The following is a 24516-nucleotide window of genomic DNA, read 5'->3' as shown; positions in this document are numbered from 1 at the left end:
TTATGACTGAGATACCTATTGTTAATTGTTTTTACTCATAAAATTAAGCCATAACAATCAGAGTATATAAGATCTCGTGTGCAGAGGATTGGAGTTCGAGGTTTGGGTGGCCTACAAACCACAAATCGTGCTAAAGACTTTGTTTTGCTAATTATTTAATATGAAGTGTTGTACACTATACAGAACTGTTACCTATTAAGTATATAACCTTCTCAGGGATCACATCGTGTCTGTAGAGTAATGTGTTACAATTCTGAGGTTATTTTCATTGATTTAAGTACGTTGTGGTGTGAGAGGATATCGAAGTTTCCCCTTATTTTTGTTATGTAGGTTGGACTTTAATAAATAATATATCCCATTTTGTAGGTTCTATATACTAGAGAGCAGTCACTTACATAATGTAGATTGACTGGTGATGCACGACCTGCATGAAGGCCATGCAATGTGCGGCAAACCGTCTCACGTATGCTCGGCAGTTTTATTATTACTGAACTTACCTGCAATATAAGAGGTGTTGGAAATGATGACCTTCTGCTGCAACACATCTCTGATATCTTTAAAGGATTTAAGAATTTTAATGGCTTTTGCGCAAGATGACTGAGATATTTTTATGAGGTGTGATCCAATCTTTCTCATATTTCATCCAGTTTTTTCTCATTACGTACACAACGTGGTCTCTTGCTATTTTTATTCAATACTGAGTCAGTTTATCTAAATGTTTAATGAGGTTGCGTATAGTGCTGACATGTGAAACAGTAACATTAAAAAATCTTTTTGCAAATAATCTTTTTACCTTTCCGCAATCACTCTTTTCCGATAAGTCTCTGCCATGAAAATCCTTTGCTTTTATGTAAATTTTAAATTTCTGTGGTGCTATGTGAACGAGCTAATCTAAACACTTCCTTAACACAATCAGAAGAATAACACGCAATCTAATGTCAGCACAGATTTAACAGATTTACTGAAATGGACTATTGAGCGTTTAGGAGATGGTTTGCCACAGGTTGCTAGGCCTTCATGCTGGTCGACCTATATTATGTAAACGAACACACTGTAGATGACACCACATGATTGTGCCTTGCTCTACCGAGAATCATGGTAGACAACACTCAGGCTCCGCTGCATGCTAGAGGAGCAGAAGTGCATTTGGTGTTTTGAATTCGATTTGCGTTTCGTTCATATAATGGATAAGTATAAGTTGGACAGTAATAATTTCGGGTAGTGTTCTGTGAGAAAAGATTTTATACGTTAACATTAGCATGCTGCTTGAAAATGTCAAACAAATGTTTCAGTTATATCGAAACGCTTCTTCCTGAAGACAAAACAAAATTCGGAGAGTGAGGAAGAATGGGAGAATCGTTTTGAAATATCTATGCAAAAATTTCAGTGGTTCGAGCAAGAGAAACTAGCATTGAACGCTTTGATCGACATGGCAATAAGAGAGTTCGAACTTATCAGGGTCGAAAAAGAGAAAATAGCGCTGAATGTTCTCAGAAAATTAACAAACAACGAGAGCATATTGCTAGAACTGGACAGCATAGTCGAGAGTTAATACACATGTTAATACATATGTCAGCATTACATTACGATCTAAATATAAATTATATGCCCATTTTAATGATATTCAAATAGATAAAACCGATAAAATGAAATACATAATGGGGTAAAGGACCAAATGCTGCTGGAAGTGTTATTTCCGAGACTCAAGATCCCCCACAACCATTTAAAAACTTATAATAGTTCATCCGTTATCAACGCATGTTTTAAATAATATAAGACAGTGCGATACCTCATTCCAAGTGGTGCTGTTTGGTGACAAAGCCTTCCAGTTGAGAGAACAATCCTCTGTTCTTACAAATATATTCTGTTTCAGATGCTGTTAGGTCGTAATACCAAGCTTAAAACTTAAAAGTAGAATTAATTGAACAACGCCAGAGTGTATTGCATGGTAATAACAGTTTCATTCATACTTCTAAACACAATTTTGAAAATAATTCAGGAGCAAACGATTTATAACTTATAATAAATTAATTAGGCCTATTCATTAATAATAACAAAGCTGTATTTTAATATATAACAGATTTAAGTTAATGATGTTTATTTATAACAAGATGTGCGGCGAAGCGCATGGGTATTGCTAGTTATAAGATTGGTCCTAATACTGTACCTTGTGGAATTTCAATATTGATCAATTTATAATTGCCAATTTTGACTTTTTGATATCTCTTTTCTAAATATGAACGAAAAAGTTTAGGTACAACTCCTCTAATACCAATGTTTTCTGATTTTGAAAGGAAGATATCATGATTAACTGTATCAAATGCTTTTTTCAAATCAAGAAATATTCCTAAACATTTCCCATATCTAATTTTCTCATAATATTCATGTAACAGCTAGAATAGCATCATTTCTCCCTTTAGAGGTACGGAATCCAAATTGAAATTCGCTCAAAATGTTTTTTTCTAGATAGTTTAGTAACTTTTTTTTAATAGATCTTTCTATTAGTTTAGCAAGAGATCGCAACAGAGAAATAGGTCTAATTATAATTGTTTAAATCAGTCCGATCTCCCGACTTATGTAAGGGAATTACAATAGCAGTTTTCAGTTCTGTAGGAAAAACACCGGCTATGAAACACAAATTAATTATATATAAAAGTGGTTTTAATATATAATTTTTAATTTTCTGTAAGACAACTGGCTATGCCATCATTACCAGGAGAAACATTAGTTTTTAATTTATCAGTAATAGAAATTAATTAATTTTCCTTAATTGGAAACATAAACATTGAGGTAGGAGATAGTGATTGATTGAAGTTTGTAGTTTTAGTATCTGGAACATGGTTTTGTAAGTGATTTACAATTTCATGACCTATTTTCGTAAAATGATCATTAAAATTATTAGCAATCTCGTTTTTATTGAAAACTGATACACCATTTGAATTAATGATTTCTATTGGTGTAGAATGTTTAGTGGAAATAGTGTTTGTAGCTTCATTTACTATTTTCCAAAAAATTTTTGAATCGTGTTGGTTGTTCAAAAAATTTTTTTCAGAATATTTAGTTCTTGCGTTTCTGATAAGATTAGTTAAGATATTTCTATAATTTTTGTATTTAATTAATAATGTACTATTAAATGGCTGTTTCCTAACCTTATTCACTAATTTATCTCTTTTACAAATAGAACAAATTAAACCAATAGTAATCCATGGTTTTATTTTTTTAATTTATTGGAAATTTTTTGTGAGTACTCTTAATTTACATTTATTAATATGACAAATAATTAATTGTTCATGAAATATATTAAAAGCTAAATCAGCATCTTGACATGTGTAAATATTTTCCCAGTTTTGTTTGTTCATGTCGGACATTAAAGTATCAAAGTCAATATGAAATTTTAAGTGAGGAGTATCTCTATTAGTTTCTGAATCATTATGTTGTATTTTAAATGTACTTAAAATTTCGAATTCAAGAAAATGGTCAGTAATTGAACTATAATAAACACCAATTTTAAGTTTCCAATTATTGTTGGATTTGAAAAATATATGATCTCTCTCCTATCCTCAAAGTAAGTCATTCAAGTTGTGATACATCTGTGTTGTATTTCCTGTTTCCTTTTAAATTACTCCCTGTAAATAATACAGTACTGATATTTCTAATATTTAATTAAGACATCAAATTAATCTTCAATTACACTTGACTACGAATTTTTGGTTATAGAATACTACTGGTAACTTCAGATTATTTCGTTTTAACTTTAAGTAAAATTGTATGGACTTCTTTTCATTTTTAAGTCCCGATTGTGGTGCAATATTACATACTTTCAATATTTTTCCTAAGTTAAGTTAAATTATAGATTCATAGCCTATATTTCTATGTTTCTAATTATTGTGGTATCTCATCTGACGATGATATTGAATTTCGCTGTGCTCCTCCAGTTTTTGAAGAGCAAAGAAGTCTGTTCATTGAACTCGATGACAAGCAGATTTCAGTTACCAAAATTTGTAGTGGAAGAATTTACCGAAGATTATGTCCTCAGTTACAACCACAAACAAAACGAAATCACACTCTCAATCCAATGTTCATTATCCTCCTCACATGTGTAGAGATGCATATTCTGGAAGTAGTGATGATTGTTTTTTCTCTCTCATTGGCGATACAGTTGAAAATATACTACACACAAATTTAATTCATGTTTCGAGATGATGTCGCATATTTTACTGCAAATATCAGTTAGTACTAGACCTAGTTTATATGTTAATAAATTAATTTTTATACAACTTATTTAGAAATTGTATAAAAATTAATTAACTATTAACATAGTTATTTACTAATGTTTAGTTAAAAATAACATATAGTAATGGCTTTTATATAACTGGGCCTTAGTGTTTCAGCTGTGTCATATGTGACATATGCTTTGAGCTGATCCAAAGTACCATGTTTCAGACCCCACTAAATACTTTGGCTGTGAACTGGGTGCTCAGACCCAGTTTGACTTCAAGAATGACCGCTTCATTGTGAATGGCTCGCATGATGCAACAAAGCTTCAGGACCTATTGGATGGCTTCATCCGAAAGTTCGTGCTGTGCCCCGAATGCGACAACCCAGAAACCACGCTTACTGTTAGCCAGAAGAAGGCAACCATCAACCAAGCCTGCAAGGCCTGCGGGTACCATGGACCTCTAGAGTTCAACCACAAACTGAATACCTTCATCATCAAGAACCCTCCAAGTGAGTAGTGGCTTGAATGTTAGTTGTATGTAGATATATACAAATAATATATGTTAGTTGGATATTCTTATATCGTCCATTCATTCATATTGTTCTGCTCAAGGGTAGGTCTTTCACTGCAAACCCAGCATTCTCCAGTCTTTCCTATTTTCTGCTTTCCTCTTAGTCTTCGCATGTGATCCACTTATCTTAATGCCATCTATATCTGATATCTTCTTCTGCCCCAGACTCTTCTCCCGTTCATCATTCCTTCCAGTGCATCCTTCAGTAGGCATTTTCTTCTCAGCCGGTGACCCAGCCAATTTCTTTTCCTCTTTCTGATCAGTTTCAGCATCATTCTTTCTTCATCCACTTTTTCCAACACAGCTTCGTTTCTTTCTCTGTCTGTCCATTTCACATGCCCTATCCTTCTCCATATCCACATTTCAAATGCTTCTATTTACTTCTCTTCACTTCGTCGTAATGCCCATGTTTCTGTCTCATACAGTGCTACACTCCATACAAAGCACTTCACTAGTCTCTTCGTTAGTTTTTTCTCCAGAGGTCTGCAAAAGATTCTCCTTTTTCTATTAAAAGCTTCCTTTGCCATTGCTATTCTCCTTTTGACTTCCTGGCTTCAGCTCATGTTACTGCTTATAGTACACCCAAAGTATTTGAAGCTGTCCACTTGCTCTACTGCCTCATTTAGAATTCGCAAGTTCCTTCTTTGCTTTTCTTCCTATGATCATGGTCTTCGTCTTGTTGGCATTTATCTTCATTCCATACTGCTCACAGCTGTCATTTAGCTCCAGTAGCATATCCCTTAGTATCGTCTCCTCTTCTGCTAACAACGCCATATCAGCAGCAAATCTTAACACACTTTATTCTTCTTCCTCCTACTATCACTCCTCCCATGTTTTGATAACAGTTCTTCACTAAATCGCTCAAGTAGATGTTGAACAGAGTAGATGATAAAGGACATCTTTGTCGTACTCCTCTCTCTATTTCACTTCTGTCTGACATTTCTTCTCCTATCCTGACTTTGACTCATTTCATATAAAGGTTACTGAACAGCCTCCTCTTTCCAATCCACGCCAATTTTCTTTAGGAGCACCATCAATTTATTCCAATCTACTCTGTCGACTCCTTTTCTAGGTCCACAAATACTATATAAACTTCTTTATTCTTCTTCAGGTATCTTTCGCCAATTGTTCATAGCAGTCCAATTGCATCTCTTGTACCTTTTCCTTCCTGAAGTCTTATATCGTGGGTATCTGTTTTAAGATTTTCTTTTTCCTCCAATTTGTGGAAACTTCTATTGCTAGCATTCACCTTCTCTAGCTACTTCTCTTTCCTTACATGACATTTTAAAATGTTTGTCAGTAAATTCGTAAACTCCAGATTTATTTTCTAGTAGATGGGAAGTTCCGAGTTTACAAAAATGAAAAGTTTCAAAGAACACACTAGTACGTGAGCAAACCTGAATAAAGATTTACTTCTCTGATTTAAAACTGTAAAGTGATCTGCACATAAAAACAGTTATTTCACATATTAGCTAGTCTGTAATACAGTGTTTCTGAACTGATAAAACAGGCAGTACCTCTGTACCAATGGTGAAGCTATTCGGAGACAATTAAGGCAATGCCTAACCCCCCCCCCCCCCCCATCTTCAGAAAGAAAGTCTTCACGATTAAAAATCATAAATACTGCAGTAAATTTCTCTACTGTAATTGGTGTGATTAAAAGAAATTAGTTGATTATACTGGATTCTTCGTTCAACAACCACTAGACAGTGACACATATCGACAGATGTACTCGAAGATGGTGATTTTTCACTTGCCTCTTCAACAGTCATGGTTTTACAGGCAGGGATTAAGGAGAACGGAAAGTAGCGTGAGTTTCTTTAATTGCAGAACAATTTTCTAGTAACAGCCCCTTCTACATTGCTAAGAGGCATCTCTCATGACCGACTACAGCAGACAAGAAGGAATATTCAGACTTTCTCGAGCTTTAAGTCAGTGTTGCCAATTTAGCATAGCTACATCTAACTACTTTTAACAATTTTCAGCGACAATATTAATAATGAAACTTTTGTGTTGTAAATTGTTTAATTATACATAGATGATCCCAGAAATAATGCACAGAGTTACTTAATTGCCATACATTTTAATTTTCTTTCAAAATATATTACGGCTTCTTTCAGCTCCCAACCAGAGATCCGAACAGGGAGCTATTTTATACCTAGAAGCTAAAAGGCGAATGGAGAACTTCCAAGTGCCTGGGCAATAGATACTACTACTGCTACTGCTGCTGCTACTTTCAAAATAATCCCCTTGGAGTTTAATTATTGCTTCCCAACGTTGTGGTAGCTGTTGGGTGCTGTTTAATTCTCGGATATGTCAGATCACAGCTGTGTTCAGGTCATTTTACGTTGCAAAATGCTGACTCTGAAGTGGATTTTTCAGTTTGGGGAAAAGAGGTCGTAATCAGGTGGACTCATGTCCGGACTGTAGAGTGAGTGAGGGAGTGTTTCCCTATTGTAATCAGTCAATATGTTTTTCAGTGGCTCGCCAATACGTGTCCTGCATTATCATGGAGAAGCAGAACTCCAGACTCCAATAACTGTGATCTATTCTGGCGAATTTTTGGGTGTAATTTCATATGTAAAAAGTCTGAATAGTAATCTGCAGTGACTGATGCATCAATAGGAACACATTGAGTAGTTATAACTCCCTGCTAATCATGCATCATAGCTTGACGACATTTTATGGTCGTGGTGAAGGCTGATGTTTCCATTGAGCTGATTATGACTTTAATTCAAGTTCGAAGTCACGAATCTAAGTCTCATCTATAGCAACAATGCGTCTTGAGAATTGTTCTCCTTCTTGCTGAAAGTGCAAGAGTACAGATTTGCTCTTTCTTTTCTCCATGTTTTTTTGTTCATCAGACAGTTTGTTGGGAACTCATCGAGCAGCGACCTTTCTTTTTTTGCAAATGCTCTGTTAAAATGTGGTATGCCAATGATATGGATATATCACTTTCATGGGCTATCTCTTCACAAATCATCCGTATGTCTTCTTCCAAAACATAGCAATAATGACTTCTGCAGTAAAGTTCATAGATGATTTCGATCTTCCGGGGCATTGTTCGTCTTCCATAGGAATAGACCTTCACGAAAATATTGAGACCATTAGGAAATGGTACTACAGGCCAGTGTTGAGTCATCACACACTTTTCGAAGCAACTTATACATTTCTGTCATGAGTACGTTCATGCAAAGTTTAAGTTTTAATGAAAGATCTTTAATCTAAGACAATAATGTAACCTAACCGATTTTCATATCCATTTCAATAGCTTGTAGATAAAGAAATTTGTAAGTAATTGAGTTAAACCTGTACAGACGTGTTCAGAATGGCTCACTTTAGTGACGTAATACATAATAACCACATGTCTCTATGGAAATGGGAGTGTATGTGCAGTGTGCATTAGTTCTGCGATTACCCGTGTATAATTTAGTGACTGTCCCTTAGCAACAGGAATAAAATTTTCTCCATTGATAATGTAGTAATGTATTATGTTCTGCCTACACACCTTTAAATACTGGCTTTGCCACTGTTCTGTACTTCTGTGTGCAGGAGGAAAGCATGAGCTGGAAGGTTAACAAGTGTGGTTTTGATACATTTGAGGGAGAAGGAAATGATTCACTAGGACTCCTCATGCAAAATGTCGTCTGATTGTGATAAATTGGCAACTTCTTTGAAACAGTGTAGGAAAACTTGCAAGGTTATATAAGATAAATGTCACTTTGAAGACCAGCAATCAGTTTGTATCTTGTAATTTTTTTTTCTCTTACTGTGAAATTATACCCGAAACTTTGTAATGTTCTGATTTTATTATTATTATCAAACACTTTCCTTAAACAGGGATTGCCTAGAAGACAAAGTAGGCCTATACATTTACAAAACAAAAATTTAAAAGTACCTTTTACATGGATAATTTGTTATGAATATAAAACCAATGCAAGAAAGAGAAAAAAAAAATAAATTACAGTGCAATGTCTTATCTGAGGTGTTTTCTTAACAATGCAATCGAACCTTTCAATGCAACAAACATTGGTAATTAAGGGCTTAATGGAAGAAAGGGGTATCCCTCAAAAGTGTGTTTTTGAGATATTTAGCTTTTTGTTAGATTCTCTGTAACTTAAGGAAAATAATAAGAATCACAAAGTCTTTTGGGTAATGTGTTAGGTAGGTATTGCACTAACATTTCTGCTAATGTAGAGCATAATATCTTGATGATGATTATTATTATAGGAAAATTTCACTTACATTATACTATATTTTACAACAAGGAAACAAACGAACTTTGAAAGACATTAATCAAAAGACACTTAAATAAGGTTCATTTGTTTTATTTGTTTAGTCAACTGTCCGAAGACAGATCTGAACCTCATAAGTGATACCAACAAGGCGTCACTTATGAGGCAACTAGACCTGGAGATAATGGGTTATGATCATTGTTCTCTACTTCACATCCATTGTCTGATTTCAAATTCCAATAAAAGTTGTGATGAATTGGAGGTATGAACATTAATATTGACAGTATGTCTGGACGCTAAGCAGCTTTGATGGGAATTCCATTGGGGTGCTTTGGTTCCATAACTATGCCTGCTATATTTGGTGGCTTTCCTTTGCCTGTATGTTAGTGAACAATTTAGCAGACATTACTTTGTCTGTGCGTGCAATATATTCTTGTCCACTATTTCGTGCCTTATTTCTGCTGTTGTCTTTCCATTTTCTGGATTTCTTTTCCTCTTCTTGCTATTATTTGTCTTATTTTCACCATTCAGTCACTTACAAAAAACATTAGTACAGTCAACATCCGCCATGTTGCTTGGAAACTTATTGTATCAAAGCAGTTCTCCCATTGCTCAGTTAGGTAAACAGCTGGCCAATCAGAATCGTTTCAAAGAACTGTGGGATTCCTTCTTATTCCGTTCAGAATTTTGATGCAACTTACAAAGCCCTTTCATATGTTCATATTTATTTTAAAATGGGGCTATCCCTCACTTAATAGCACATTAAACTAACAGTAGATACTCAGCTTTCATAATATGGAGTTAGTTCATTTTTTACCAAAATGTGGAATGCCCACTTATTCCACTAACCCCTTTGGCAAATGAAAAGCCTTGCAAAATCAACAAACTGCTATACCTGTAACAACTTTAATGTGCTGTGCAAGCTTTATCTGGAGCCACTATGTAGAAAGTCTCTTGACTATAATCAAAAAGACTTTGGTCTGGTTCAGCTGTTTTGAAGCCTGAAAGCTGTGTAACAATAAAATCCACTCTTAAAAGGTGGTTTTGTCCACTAAAAAGTAATTATAAATAGAATGTAAACATTTACTTCACAAAATCCTTATTAGAATGGGTCACAATTTTAAGAACAAGCAACTGTAGGAAAATGTAAATCACTCTTTTGTTATAGATTTTGTATGTAGTATGTCATGGGAGTTGATCTACATCACATCAACTTTGTGTTGGATCATCATTATTATTATTATTATTATTATTATTATTATTATTATCATCACCACTACTGAAACTGCATGGAAATCTATCCTAAACACTACCTTCATCCGTCAGTCTATTTTACTAATAGTGCACTCATTTCTATAATAATCTTTTCTTGTCTGTTGGTAATATTCTTTTATCTACCCTCATCTCTTCTTTCTCCACTTCACCTTCTATGACTAATGTTTGAAAATAATTATTTAAGCAGCATAAAGAGCTTTAATTTGTCACACATGTCAAAGGACCAAGTTTCAGAATTTAAAGTGTATGAAAACCTGAAAATATGTATCTTAAACCTTAGCTTTAAAGAAACCACTCTACATAAACAGCTAATGTACTCGTAGGTACAGCTTACCTAATATAGACAGCTACATTAAGTGTTCTATGTGCCTCTAAAAAGTGGCATGACATATTTCATATATTCAGTAGTAGCAAGTATCATACTGATCAAACATGCAAACAAACCTGCAGTTATGCATGACGTGACCTCCATGATTAAACTATATAGCTGAGTTATGCTGAAGACAACCTGTATAAGGCAGACTATGAGAGGTCGCTGTGCATAATGTTGTATTGAGAATATTCATACATCTGCTAGAGCTAGAACATGACATCCAGTATTTTGCAGCACAACTGAGCTGTGCATGTTGCAAACTTATCATCCTCTTCTTTCTTTGTCTGAACCTCATCTTTTTTTCTCCTTCCTCCTTGCTCTCCTTTCTCTTTTCCTTCATCCTCCTCCTCTTCCCCTCTTCATCTCTTTTTGTTCACTTCACCGTTTTTCATCTTATTTTCTTCCTGTAACATCTTCTCTTTAAGAATTCTCGCTTTGTGTTCATTATCTTACGCATGTTTCTCCCCCCATTTTCATTATTGATTTAGCCCATTCCTACTGTCTTCATAATCCCGAAATTCACTCGAATTAAATGTCATATAAGCCCATTCTTTACTCAGTACATTTTATTTGTAACGACTTTGTCTTGTAATATAATCATTCACCATTGTTGATCCAACACAAGATGGTCTCCTCAAGTCTCTTCCAATTATTTTTATCTAAAGCCTTGTTTTCCTATTAGACTTCAACAGTTTTGATTTCATATCTCCATTGAGTGTTCATTTTCTTGTTCTCTTGATATCCCTTGAAATCCAGTGACCATTTCTCATCTCTTCCTAAATGACCTGCCAAATTCCATTTAAGATTTTAAATTTTCATTGTGTCTTTCACCCTTGTTTGCTCTCTGATCCATTGCTTCTTTTTTGTGAACTTTCTTGTAATGCCTAACATGCATCTCTCATAACCCTAATATACCTTTGGGTAAAATAGGGTTTTAAACTTGGATAATAATAAAAAAAAAAAAGCATCTGTCTATACTACCACAGTCTAGTATATACAGCAGTAGTGTCAGAGGTGTAATCTCCAAAACCAATTGTGGTGCTAGAGACGTCCAGTCGGAGCATGAACTTGCTTATGTCTGTGGAAGCACTGGAGCACGCAACGAGTTATACTGGAGCGCTCCGCTCCATTTAGGCTGTGTCTGACAACGCTGATATACAATCACAAAGCTTGAGTTGTTGAGGTTGCTAGGAACAATAGACTGTGCAGGTACTATTTCGCATTGTCTGTAATGAGGCAATAGTAGCGATCCTAGTGGTTAGCAAGTATCTATGGATGCATATTTATTACATATTGAGCTTCGTGACTGTATATACTAGACTGTGATACTACTCCCTGTTGTGTGTAGCCTCTGAATTGCTTTCTTAGTAAGCATCCACGTCTTGGATCCATAAGTAAGAAGTGGTAGAATGTGCATGTGGGTGCATGTTTTCTTAGAACATAATTGAAGACAAAATGGGAAGAATGCTTCATGTCACATGTCTGTGGTGTTGAAATAATCCCCAGTATTATATGGATGTGAAACGTTCTTTTCTTTCCCATGGTGGCAAACTTTTAAAATGCTTCTCATATTACTGAGATCGGTTTTGTTTTGTGCTTTAGACACATGATAGTGTTCAAGCTAAACCCTTAGATCAGGAGTGGCCAACCTACTGTGAGCTTGGGCCAGTAAATTGATAAAAATTATTTGAAGGGCCACTTAACTAAATTTATATTAACAACTATTTTGAATCTATATTAAGGTGGGTTTTCCCTCAACCCAATATGAGCAAATGCTAGGTAACTTTCGGTGTTGGACCATGGACTCATTTCACCGGCATTATCACCTTTATATCATTCAGATGCTAAATAACCTGAGATGTTGATAAAGTATCGTAAAATAACCTACTAAAATAAAAAAATATATACTAAGTTACCTCTCTGTAAGTTTTAGTAGAATATTCAGATAAGTGTACAATAATCATTTTTTAAAAGTCATTCAATTAACATTATTCACTTTTTTATTTTGAAAGGCCATCACATAATTATATACATTTTTAAATCACTCAGTTGTCATAAAATTACTTCTTACAGCACTTAAAAGAACATTCTAATGAGTCCACACCTGTGGAGTAACGGTTAACGCATCTGGTCACGAAACCAGGTGGCCTTGGTTCGATTCCTGGTTAGGGCAAGTTGCCTGGTCGAGTTTTTTCCGGGGTTTTCCCTCAACCCAATATGAGCAAATGCTGAGTAATTTCCGGTGCTGGACCCTGGACTCATTTCACCAGCATTATCACCTTCATCTCATTCAGACACTAAATAACCTAAGATATTGATAAAGCTTCATAAAATAACATACTAAAAAATCAAATAAAAAACATTCCAATGAATTTTGAAGATCTGCATTGTTAATGTGATTTTTTAACTTTTTCTACATTTAATAATTTCTCAATATTGGATGCAATTTTTTATGTGCACAGTAAAAGCAAGATGCGCATCTGTAATAGTTGAACGTAATTTATTCTTAATAACATTATGGCAGAAAATGTTTGCTGTGACATAACTTAATGGGCAAGTCCATACATACAGGGTCCCTACCAGTAACGAAAGTAACCAAAAAGTAACTAATTTAAGGAATTGGCAACGAAAGTAACGAATTTAAAAGACTTGAATGATTGTGGGTAATAAAATTACGCATATTCTTTTTTTGCTTCACTTAATCGTGATGCTGCTGCTTGAGCTGTGGGATCAGTAGTCACTAATTGCAAGATGTAAGATGACTGAAATGTGATTGATCATCTTACTTATGAGTAACTAGCTGAAAGTACCCGGCATTGCCCAGGTTTTCCTTTCTGCTTCTATTTTTAATTAAACTGGTTATTAAATTTTCGGAAATCTCGGAAACCTAACTATACACAACCAAAACGAATTGTCTTTACTACGCTTTCCTCGCCCATAAAGATGAATCTTTACTTAACGTCACTTACATGAATTAATGAACTCGGCCAAATGCCTGCCAGGGTTAACTCAATTTAAAACAGTTGTAAATCAGCCACCGAAAAGAAAACATTTCATCATGTGCCTGACGTTAAACTGTTGTTTTAAATTTATTTATTTATTTATTTGTTTTTATTTATTTATTTATTTATTTTATTTATTTATTCTGGTGAAGTTAAGGTCATTAGGCCTTCTCTTCCGCACCGCCAGAAATACAAATAAAGTAATATAAAAATCAAACTATAAATAAAGTAAAACCCAACGAAAATATAATTCCTTCTCCTCTTTCTGATCAGTTTCATCATCGAATCAATATTATACATATATAATTTAATTTATATTGGAAGATTTTTTACCTCTTGACCGCTGTACACCCACTTATATCATATCCAGTTTTTTTTTTTAATATAACTTGAAACTATATCTCATAAATTCAGAACATATTATATTAATTCTAATTTTACACACAGAATACAGATACAATATTAACTCGCAATAAGTCATTCTTTAACATAAAGACTAATATTCTGAGAAACGTATAGGGCTACCGGTATTTTAGAAATTAAGAGATTTTTATTTCCACAACGCTTAACATATTAAATTTGCAACGTGAACAACAATATTTTGAGAATAATACAATGTTATTTTCAGTGGACTTATGTACATTCACATACTACATTAGTAACATGACAAAAATATCGTTGAATTGATTATTGATATGTGTAAAATCTTTTCTTTTTTTTTTTTTCACTTTGTGTAAAATATAGTTGAGGATGTGTAAAACACGCAGTTTTTTAGTTAATGTCTGCAACTTTGAGCGACTGTCCTTGAGCTTCATTTTAATACGGCCATTACAAATGCTAGTGATATTGAAATTGCAGTTGCTTAAAATTGAATGAGTATCCTAGAAATACGTGGAATAAAAACATCTCCTTTTATTTTTGCAGTTAATATTATCAATTCTATTACGTTTCGTATGAGTTTTTCACACCAATTCTTATTCGTGCATAATTTTGGTTGGTCAATATTTCGCAATAGTACTATTGGTTATTCAATATTAAGTAAATTATGTGGTAGCAATCCTTGTAGTTTCAAAGAATTCTAGAATTCAGTTGCATAAAACAGTTTGCTCACTGTCTACAAAACTGCATCGAGGAATTCATAATACAGTCCTGGAATGCGTAAAGATACTTATTGCATGAATTATCTAGTTTTAGCCTTCATGATCTGTAACAACAACGTAATTTAATTTCGTGTTAAAATTTCCAAGGCCTCATGAAAGTCGATGTTGAATACAACAGACAATAATAAAAAACAATTGACTGTAGAAGATTTTGTATTTTAATATTATGCATGAAGATTTGATCTACTTATTTTTATTTTTATTTTTTATAATTTTAATTAATTTAACTTCCATTTGCACAATTTTAATGTAGCTTATGTTCTTCTCCTGGTTATGAAGGTTAAATGTGCAAAATTTGGCACATCTGTCAAAACGTGTAGATTTGTATAGGGAACATACATACATACATACATACATACATACATACATACATACATACATACATACATACATACATACATACCCACATTCAATTTTATATATTAAGATATAGTCAACTCCGGATAGAGTGAATCTCTGCAGACTTGGATATTTCATTCACTATATCCGAGGTTCACTAAATCCGAAGTGTGTCTCCCCTAACCTTAAATGACAGGAATGAGTGAAATTGTGAACAAGAAAATGAAATATTACACAGTAATTATTACAATATTTTATTTTTGTGGAATGGATTGCACTGTATACTGTTACTCACAGTTGATTTACTTAAACTGTGCTGTCCACTTGCGAAAGATCATGTTCAATGTCACTTATAATATTCACCATATCTTCCGAAGAAAACACTTTACACTTCGACATTTTTATACAGTACATTCACTGTTCAAACACTAGAAACAGACTGATCAGGTAGAAATGACAAATGCTGTTATGGTGTAACTGCATACTCAGCCTTAGAATTTCCCGGGTCACTTAATGGAAACTGGGAGGGGGCTGATGGAGTTTGAAAGTCATCGTAATCTTACATTTATTTATGCTCTGGACATAATGTCCGTCTCCTGTTAATAAAAGAAGGCAATTTCATTTTCTTTTGTTTCGATGCTATCCGTTATAATGGAAATGTTTCTGAGAACAAAAGGCAACCCTTTGACAGTGGCAGATTAGAAATAACAGTAGAGTAGAGTAGAGTAGAGTAGAGTAGAGTGCCTGAGAATAGAATGACAGCCCTTCAATGGTGGAGTGAGGCAAGGTCGTCACGCGTTACCTGGATTTACAGTACAGCTCATTGTCTAAGAATCCCTAATCCTACCTTTGTCCTTTGACTAAAGGAGTGAGAAACTTAGAATGTTGTTCTCAACACATTCTTTCAATTTCATACAAGAAGGTCTGATTCAAATAAGAATTTGTCAGGACACAACTCTTGTAACTTCAATTTTTAAGATTCACTATAAACAAAGCAAGAGTTCACTATGAACGAAAATATTAATGTACTTTTTAATGTATGCAGGTTGGGATTAACGATTTAAATTTACTATAGCTGAATGTTCACTACAGATATAACGGAGTTCGTTATATCCAGAGTTGACTGTATCAAGTTGTGATAACTAAAAAGTAATTTTCGTTTTCGGTAGACATTCTGTATGTACCAATATGAATTTTCATTGTTACAGAACAATTTTTTTTTTCTTCCCCACAGTGCACATCTGTTTTTAAATAGGCTAGTTGGTCCTTCTCTCCTCCTAAGCTGCAAAGTGGTCTGTGACAGCTTATTAGTCTGTGATGTTAGTAGCTAATTTTCAATTTAACACCTGCAAGTTCACAAAGTTTTGTTTCATTGTATCCTGCGTAGATGTTTCCTACTTTTTAAAAGTAGAGACGTGCTTTTCTGCTCCATTAGTTATCGAAATGTTCACAGTGATTACCAGACATTGTCAATCTCTGGTGAAGGGATACACCAAATTGATTTCATAAATACAGTTCAATAGGGTTAACATGCCTGATGATTTGCAAAGTCTATTTGGTTTGGTATTATCCAGACTAGATGGCCGTAGTCTGTTGGTAATGCAACCAAATGTTTCGTCCACTGCTCCAGTGGACATAATTAGTGGCATGGTACATGGGAGCGGAGAGATTTGCTGTGTGTACCAAGGACGACTGGTACTGGAACTAGTAGCATGTCAATATTTAAGGTGTAGGAGTGTTGTGGCCATAGGCAGAGAAGGAACCGTCTCCTTTAGGGGGCAAAGCAAAACCATAGAATCCCCATATAACGGAGTTATGGGATACATCATTTATCTCCTTCCCTGTTATAGCTTCACTGTGGTACAGTATATCTGAATGTGATCGTTTAATAAAAGTATTTTCGGAGGGGCATGTTTCTTACATCCATATCTGTGATGTTTCAAACCGAGTTGTATAGGGCTTGAACTGTAGATCTACTACAAATTATAATAGGGCATAACTTAAAACAATCTCCCTCTTTTTTTCTCTCTTGTACAGAAACACGTGCATACGTCAATAAAACTACGTAACAGTGCTAACAGAAACTTTTTTTTATATGAAGCTTACCGTCCTGGAAATATTATATGAAATATAAATTCTAATTATTTTATTTAATCTCGTCTTTGGGTTTACACATTACATCGGGATCACGTTTCTTTTTTCTGCATTGTTGTGCAGTATGTTATTCATACATCTCCAAGTGGCTTGAAGACTTCTAACACATGACTACAGGCTGTTACAAAAGAAAAATTACAGTGCTTCCATTCCTCAAATGAGGTATAGGAATTATTATAAATTCAGAAATTTAAAATAAATATTATAGTCCAGACACATGATCTGAAGACATTAATTCATCAATTTAAGCACAGAAACTTAATCGTAAACAAAAGCAAAAAAGATCTTTTGAATTCAATATTTTCTAATGTTAATAGAAGAAAAAAGGTCGGACAAGTTTGGGGGGGAGGGCAGTGCCCCCCCCCATAACTCCGCCTGTAATTGTGGCTCATCATTGTTGCTGCAGTCTGCACTAGTGGCTCGTTGTTCTGATTGGATATTGTAGTGTTCAATTGTCGGAGAAAGGGTTTGGTGTGTGTGCTTCTCAGGGCCGGGTACCATGCTTTGTTGACCTTGACTCCTTCTTCCTTTGTACACACAGCAGATCTCTCTGCTCCCGTGTACCAAGCCACTGAAGATTTGGACAAAACATTTGGTTGCATTACCAACAGACCATGGCCTTCTTGCCCGGATGATACCAATCCTAATGATGCCGGCCGTGAAAGCCTACATTCTAAGAAATCTGTTTGGTTGTGCAACATATAAGGTTGGTTGGTTTCTAATGACAGATTATGAAGATTTACTTAATTTGTCTTCAGTTGTACTATGCTGGTATCTTTATTTAGTTTGTCGCATTCCTGAAGATTGTTCATGACTGTGTCCGGTTGGTTGCATATTACACAGTTGCTACTTCTGTAGTTTTTTTTTATCTTATGCAGGTGAGCCACAAGGCAGTCGTGGGCAGTGTTCAGTCAGAGGATTATTGTTGATTCTTTTCTGTTGTTGTTCTCCCCCCCCCCCCCCCCAGTTCGTGGTGTAATTCATGAGAGTTCAGTTTAAATAGATCAACAGCTCTTTCTATTTCACTTTCAGGGAAAAAATACCAGCACAAAACCCTAGTGAAACCTAAACAGGAAAGTTTAGACTACCAGAAAGGGATGCTTTACCTCATCTTACAATACAATGACACCTTCCAACCACCTCAACCACTACATACATTCAGCTGACCATTCTCATTCTGTATCTTGGAAGGCTTAGCTGTGCTATTACAGTTTTCAGAAACATATTAAATTCTGTAGCATTATCATCAATTTAAAATATTTACCACAGATACAAATTAACAGAAGAAGTAGTCGTGAAAGTTAGATACATACAGTCGGGCTGGGTAGTGTAGTCAGTATTGCGCTGGCCTTCTATGCTCGAGATTGCGCATTCGATCCCAGCCCAGGTCGACAGCATTTTCATGTGTTTAAATGTGACAGGCTCATGTCAGTAGATTTACTGTCATGTAAAAGAACTTCTGCGGGACAAAATTCTGGCACACTGGTGACGCTGATATAACCTCTGCAGTTGCGAGCGTCATTAAATAAACCATAATTTAAATTTTTTACATACATACTGTTCTGCCAAATGCAGCATTCTCCAATTTTCCCTATTTTCTACCTTCCTCTTAGTCTCCACATATGATCCATATATCTTAATGTCTTCTATCATTGTTATCTTTTTCTGCCCCAAACTTTTCTCCAGTTTACCATTCCTTCCAGTGCATCCTTCAGTTTCAGTAGGCAGTTTCTTCTCAGCCAGTGACCCAACCAATTCTTTTTTCTCTTCATGACCAGTTTCTTCATCCACTCTTTCCAACAAGTTTTATTTCTTATTCTATCTGTCAATTTTACACGCTTCATCCTTCTATGCAACCATTATTATAATAAAAATACTTTCCAGTACTGCCTCAGTCTTTGAGTATGAGCTGCAGTACAGGTAGTTGTGATGTGTAGCAGTGTTATGCTGTTTACTATATTTAATGCTTTTAAATTGCATATGCTATTCTTTTTGTATGTACATGATACAGTAGAGGTACCATTCATGCATCTGAAATGTATTCCATGTGTTGTGTTTCTGGCAAGGCCTGTATTCTGATAGTTTCTTTATTTCTGTTGTAAAGACCTGAACCCAGCTGCACAGGGCTCCTCCCTGACTGAAGGCAAACGAGGAAAGCGCTCAAAGAAGGCGAATGGTGAGACCAATGGAACAAATGGAACTGAAGATGGTGGCCGCTCCTCCGACAATGATAGCAATGACCAGATAGTCGAGGCTCCTAACAAGCTAGCAGACGAAAATGTAAGTAGTGCCTAAAATTATTTTCTGCAGTATATCCATACTAGAGTTGTTGCAATTTCTGGATTCAGCAGGATTCTAAGAAGTGCATATTTACCACAGAACATTATTCTAGTTGTTCTAAAATTAGCACAAACAAAACTGTCTCTAGTTGATAAAAAGTATCCATCCTTCCTGTTCTTCCTCTGCATATGTATTTTATTTTAAATAGAAATTTTTGCGCTATAGTTCATTCACTGACGTTTTAGCGAAGCCAGTGCAGTGGGAAGGGATAGTAGACTATCTGTCCAGGTTGGAGCTGTTGAAGTATATTGGCACACAAGAGATAGAAAAGTGCAAGCAAGGTTGCAACATGTTACTTTAAAATAAGGTTACCAGACCCCTGTTCCGTGGAGATAGTCCCCGAATTTTTATTTTTGTCTCTAAACAAAATTCGTTGCTGGAATGTTCCCACATTTAATTATTTGTCTCTAGATGTCCCCGGGTTTTCAATGTTAATTATTGGGTCATTCCATATCAAATCAACAAGGCACTCAACCCGACCGACTCAGATTTCTTTCAAAATTTGAGGGTTTGTTTGACCTGCCGCGCTAACTAAAACTGCCGAGTTTCATATGTCCTGTGCTTTTCGTTTTCTGTCAGTGGCGTTTCAAACATGAAGAAAAATCATTTGTAAGCACGCCGCTTCAATTAAAATTATATAACTCAACAACGTCTCCAGATAAATTTACAAAAATTGGGTGATACGTTCTTAATATGTGATAGTTTTTATTACTTACATTGTTTTCTGCATGTATTTAATTACACTAAAAAAACATGGTGAAACAATTTTCATATATTCTCATTTAAAAATGCAGGGGTTCTATTTTAATGAAAAAAATATATAGTACGCCTCAATTAGTGATCTAATGAACTGATAAGTTTCAACTTGGAATCTTCATAGGTTATAAAGATAAAAATTATTATGTCACAGCAAGTGTAAGCTAACCGTATAAGTCGCGATAATTATGTCCCACACATTCGTTGTATTTAATTATATTTGATCATATTCTTGAATGTCGCTATGTAATTTAACCTGTAGTACACAATTCGAATTTTTTAAATTATTACCTGAAATAAATTATTGTCACATGGATTTTGTTAAACCTGAAGTTCTGTAAGAAATGCTTACCTTTCATTGCTGAGATGAAATAGCCTGATCATCTTTCCAGACAGGATGCTGCGTTGTTTCAACTGCATTTTAAAACTGCTTAGCAAGTATAATACCCATCCTAAACAGCAGGACTGTATGAAACTTGTGTTCCAGGTACTGCGGTGGATTTTGCAAATCGAAGAGCAAGCATTTTTTCCTCTTCAGTATAGCCTTTTTTAGTCACATAAACGGTATTAATGTTGGGAGATGATGCCTTGTCCAGTCGTACAATTCCCTAGGTGTAGTTATTTGTTTATTGGATGGTCTCTGCAAATTAGCACAAGCCGCAAACCTTTTAAGTGTCCCACCTACAACGTCGCATGCTCTTTTGCCATGCGATATGCAAAAATAATGCAATTCTGTTGGAAATCCAAAATCTTCTTCATGGAATGTGAGGTTCAGGAAATTTTTTTCTATTTTTATACTGAGCAGAGAATCCATCGGAGAAATACATAATTTTTGTGGTGAATTACAGATGTTTGTTTTAATGACTCCATTAGATATTTCTGAAACAGATGTACAGCTGTAGTGTCATGTTTCGGGCAGTGTGAAATTATTGCCAGATTTTTAATAGAGACTGTACCGGATGACGATATATTACGAAAGTATGAATGGTTGTCTGCACATTAGTCCTGTGATATGACTGAATTTCATCTTGGATTACGAAATAATAGTTTTCAGCGAAGTCGCATAACACAACCAGCAGGCATGGCTGTAGAAATGATTTCATATCACGTAGAAACTTACTTTGTTCAGATGATATAAATGAGTGAGTCAGTAAATCACCAAGTTTCTCCAAGAGACAGTCGAAAAATTTGTCTGTGAGTTTCATTATAGGCTCAAGCGTTGATCGATCAGTCGTCATCCACTGCTTGTAGGTCACTGATTCACTGCAGTTTTATACAAAACATTTCTCTAAACCCTCTCTTATTTTGAATGGTTCAGGACATCCTGTACATTTCCTGAACAAGCAATTTATATGAGGAGGATTGCACACCATAGTAACCAAGAAATGTTAAGTTGGAAAGTATAAAGAAAAATTTTCTTGAAATCTACGTAGACCTGAAACTTTAATAAATTGCTTCCGGCATAAGTTTTACATTCTGATAGGACACAAACACAGACAGTATAGTCCACTAACTCCAGCTAGAATACAATTTCTTGGTCAGGGTTAGAATTTTTAAACACTGCATGTAATTAATTTCTGCTCATGTGATTTACTCCCTGATTCTTTAATCACAACAAATATTTCTTACCAGGCATCATTCTGCTTCTCTCGTCAGAACAACAGAATTCTTTAACTTTACCGGCAACAGCCGCAAGCAAGGGTTTTTCAGGTTTCGGATTTGGTGAACACAAAATTCCCTTTCCCTTTGCCAGGACTTTGGCTTTCCGAATTATGTATTCGAAAGCTGAAAGAAACTCTTTTTTATATTATTTACGCTCCAGCTTTTAGGTAGTAGTGTTAAAATGGTCATTTTCTCACTTTTACCTGAATTTTGAAAATTTTCCTGCAACTGAGACAAAATTTCAGAATCAGAAAAGTCCTGGTTCCTCGGCATCTTTATATCGAAGACTTTGTCTTTTACAATATTTTCAAATTTCTGTCTCTTATATTTCTCTTGTTGTAGCCTTTTTTGTTTAGTAAGGAACACACCTTGGTCAAAAAGACTTGTATTTAATGAACTTACATTTGCTGTAGAGTCGACGTATTCTTCATTACTAGAGTCATTATGAGGATTCTGCGTAATAGCATCATATTATATTTTTATTTCTTTGCGACACATAGCGCACACCTTTTGTTCCTGTTTTAAATCAGGAAATACATTAAGCATTCACGATATAACACTTCTTAAATTTTTCCTCTAATTACAGTGCCCTAATTTCTCGAAGGGATTGCAGCAACGACACTGCACTTGAAACAGATTGCACGTTTTGTATAAATTGAATGACGGCCTGACAGATCGATGACACAGCTTATCAGACAAGTAGGAACTCGTGCACATGCAGTGTTGGTGTAAGACGGGGTTAAGTGCTACAAACCAATACATTGATATATTTTTTTACTGATATTCCTGAAACGTTTCCAAAATGAAACTTACACCAAGGGGAGAATACTCTTACCTCTATAACATACATTTTTCGTGAAGTAATTTATGTCCCGCATTTATAGATATTCAATGTTAAAATGTGTTTCACGTGACTATTCAATAAAGAATTCATTACTTTGATGCAAACCTATTTTTATTGAAATGTATGATCCCTTAGCTTTAAAATAAGCCCAAGTTTAAGATTCTACCTCAATTAGAAGAGAAGTTATGAATTATTTTTGTTGACATAGTATGCGACATTTTTACATTTTTTCTCGTATTGACAGAATTGCTGTTTGAATATTGTGCATTATTGAGGGCTAAAATTTTACATAATTACTTAACTTAAGGTTCTTTACCATCCTATCAAATTTAATGAAAATCTGAGGTGGTCGGGTTGAAAAGTCCACTTTTTTTGTGTTGATTTGATATGGAATGACCCTATTATAATTTTATGAAAGTGCTGTTGAATAAGGTGGCTGGGGTATCCATTCACAAGATAAGATACTGGTATCTGTGGAATGTATATTGCTGAGATGTCCTCCAGAAAGTCCACACCTGTGGAGTAATGGCTAGCGCGTTTGGCCGTGAAACCAGGTGGCCCGGGTTCGATTCCCAGTCGGGGCAAGTTACATGGAAGTGTCGTAAAATAACCTTACTTACTTACAAATGGCTTTTAAGGAACCCGAAAGTTCATTGCCGCCCTCACATAAGCCCGCCAGCGGTCCCTATCCTGTGCAAGATTAATCCAGTCTCTATCATCATACCCCACCTCCCTCAAATCCATTTTAATATTATCCTCCCATCTACGTCTCGGCCTCCCTAAAGGTCTTTTTCCCTCCGGTCTCCCAACTAACACGTGCTACATGCCCTGCCCATCTCAAACGTCTGGATTTAATGTTCCTAATTATGTCAGGTGAAGAATACAATGCGTGCAGTTCTGTGTTGTGTAACTTTCTCCATTCTCCTGTAACTTCATCCCGCTTAGCCCCAAATATTTTCCTAAGCACCTTATTCTCAAACACCCTTAACCTATGTTCCTCTCTCAGAGTGAGAGTCCAAGTTTCACAACCATACAGAACAACCGGTAATATAACTGTTTTATAAATTCTAACTTTCAGATTTTTGGAGAGCAGACTGGATGATAAGAGCTTCTCAACCGAATAATAACACGCATTTCCCATATTTATTCTGCGTTTAATTTCCTCCCGAGTGTCATTTATATTTGTTACTGTTGCTCCAAGATATTTGAATTTTTCCACCTCTTCGAAGGATAAATGTCCAATTTTTATATTTCCATTTCGTACAATATTCTGGTCACGAGACATAATCATATACTTTGTATTTTCGGGATTTACTTCCAAACCGATCTCTTTACTTGCTTCAAGTAAAATTTCCGTCTTTTCCCTAATTGTTTGTGTATTTTCTCCTAACATATTCACGTCATCCGCATAGACAAGAAGCTGATTTAACCCATTCAATTCCAAACCTTGCCTGTTATCCTGAACTTTCCTAATGGCATATTCTAAAGCGAAGTTAAAAAGTAAAGGTGATAGTGCATCTCCCTGCTTTAGCCCGCAGTGAATTGGAAAAGCATCAGGTAGAAACTGACCTATACAGACTCTGCTG

The 24516-nt window shown here is 35.2% G+C and overlaps 1 protein-coding gene across 3 annotated transcripts in view; it reads left to right on the top strand.

The window, feature by feature from the left end:
- Positions 1–24516, top strand: part of eIF5 (eukaryotic translation initiation factor 5) — a 227288-nt gene that overhangs the window by 185829 nt on the left and 16943 nt on the right. For all 3 annotated transcript variants that reach the window (XM_069817991.1, XM_069817990.1, XM_069817992.1), the window contains 2 exons: positions 4444–4728; positions 19433–19608. In XM_069817991.1, coding sequence (XP_069674092.1) covers positions 4444–4728; positions 19433–19608 — 461 coding nt within the window. The remainder of the gene's footprint in view (positions 1–4443; positions 4729–19432; positions 19609–24516) is intronic.

The sequence above is a fragment of the Periplaneta americana genome, chromosome 2, assembly GCF_040183065.1.
Source record: "Periplaneta americana isolate PAMFEO1 chromosome 2, P.americana_PAMFEO1_priV1, whole genome shotgun sequence".
Classification (NCBI taxonomy): domain Eukaryota; kingdom Metazoa; phylum Arthropoda; class Insecta; order Blattodea; family Blattidae; genus Periplaneta; species Periplaneta americana.
Note: the sequence above shows the minus strand (reverse complement) of the source record. Positions and strands in the feature narration are given on the sequence as shown.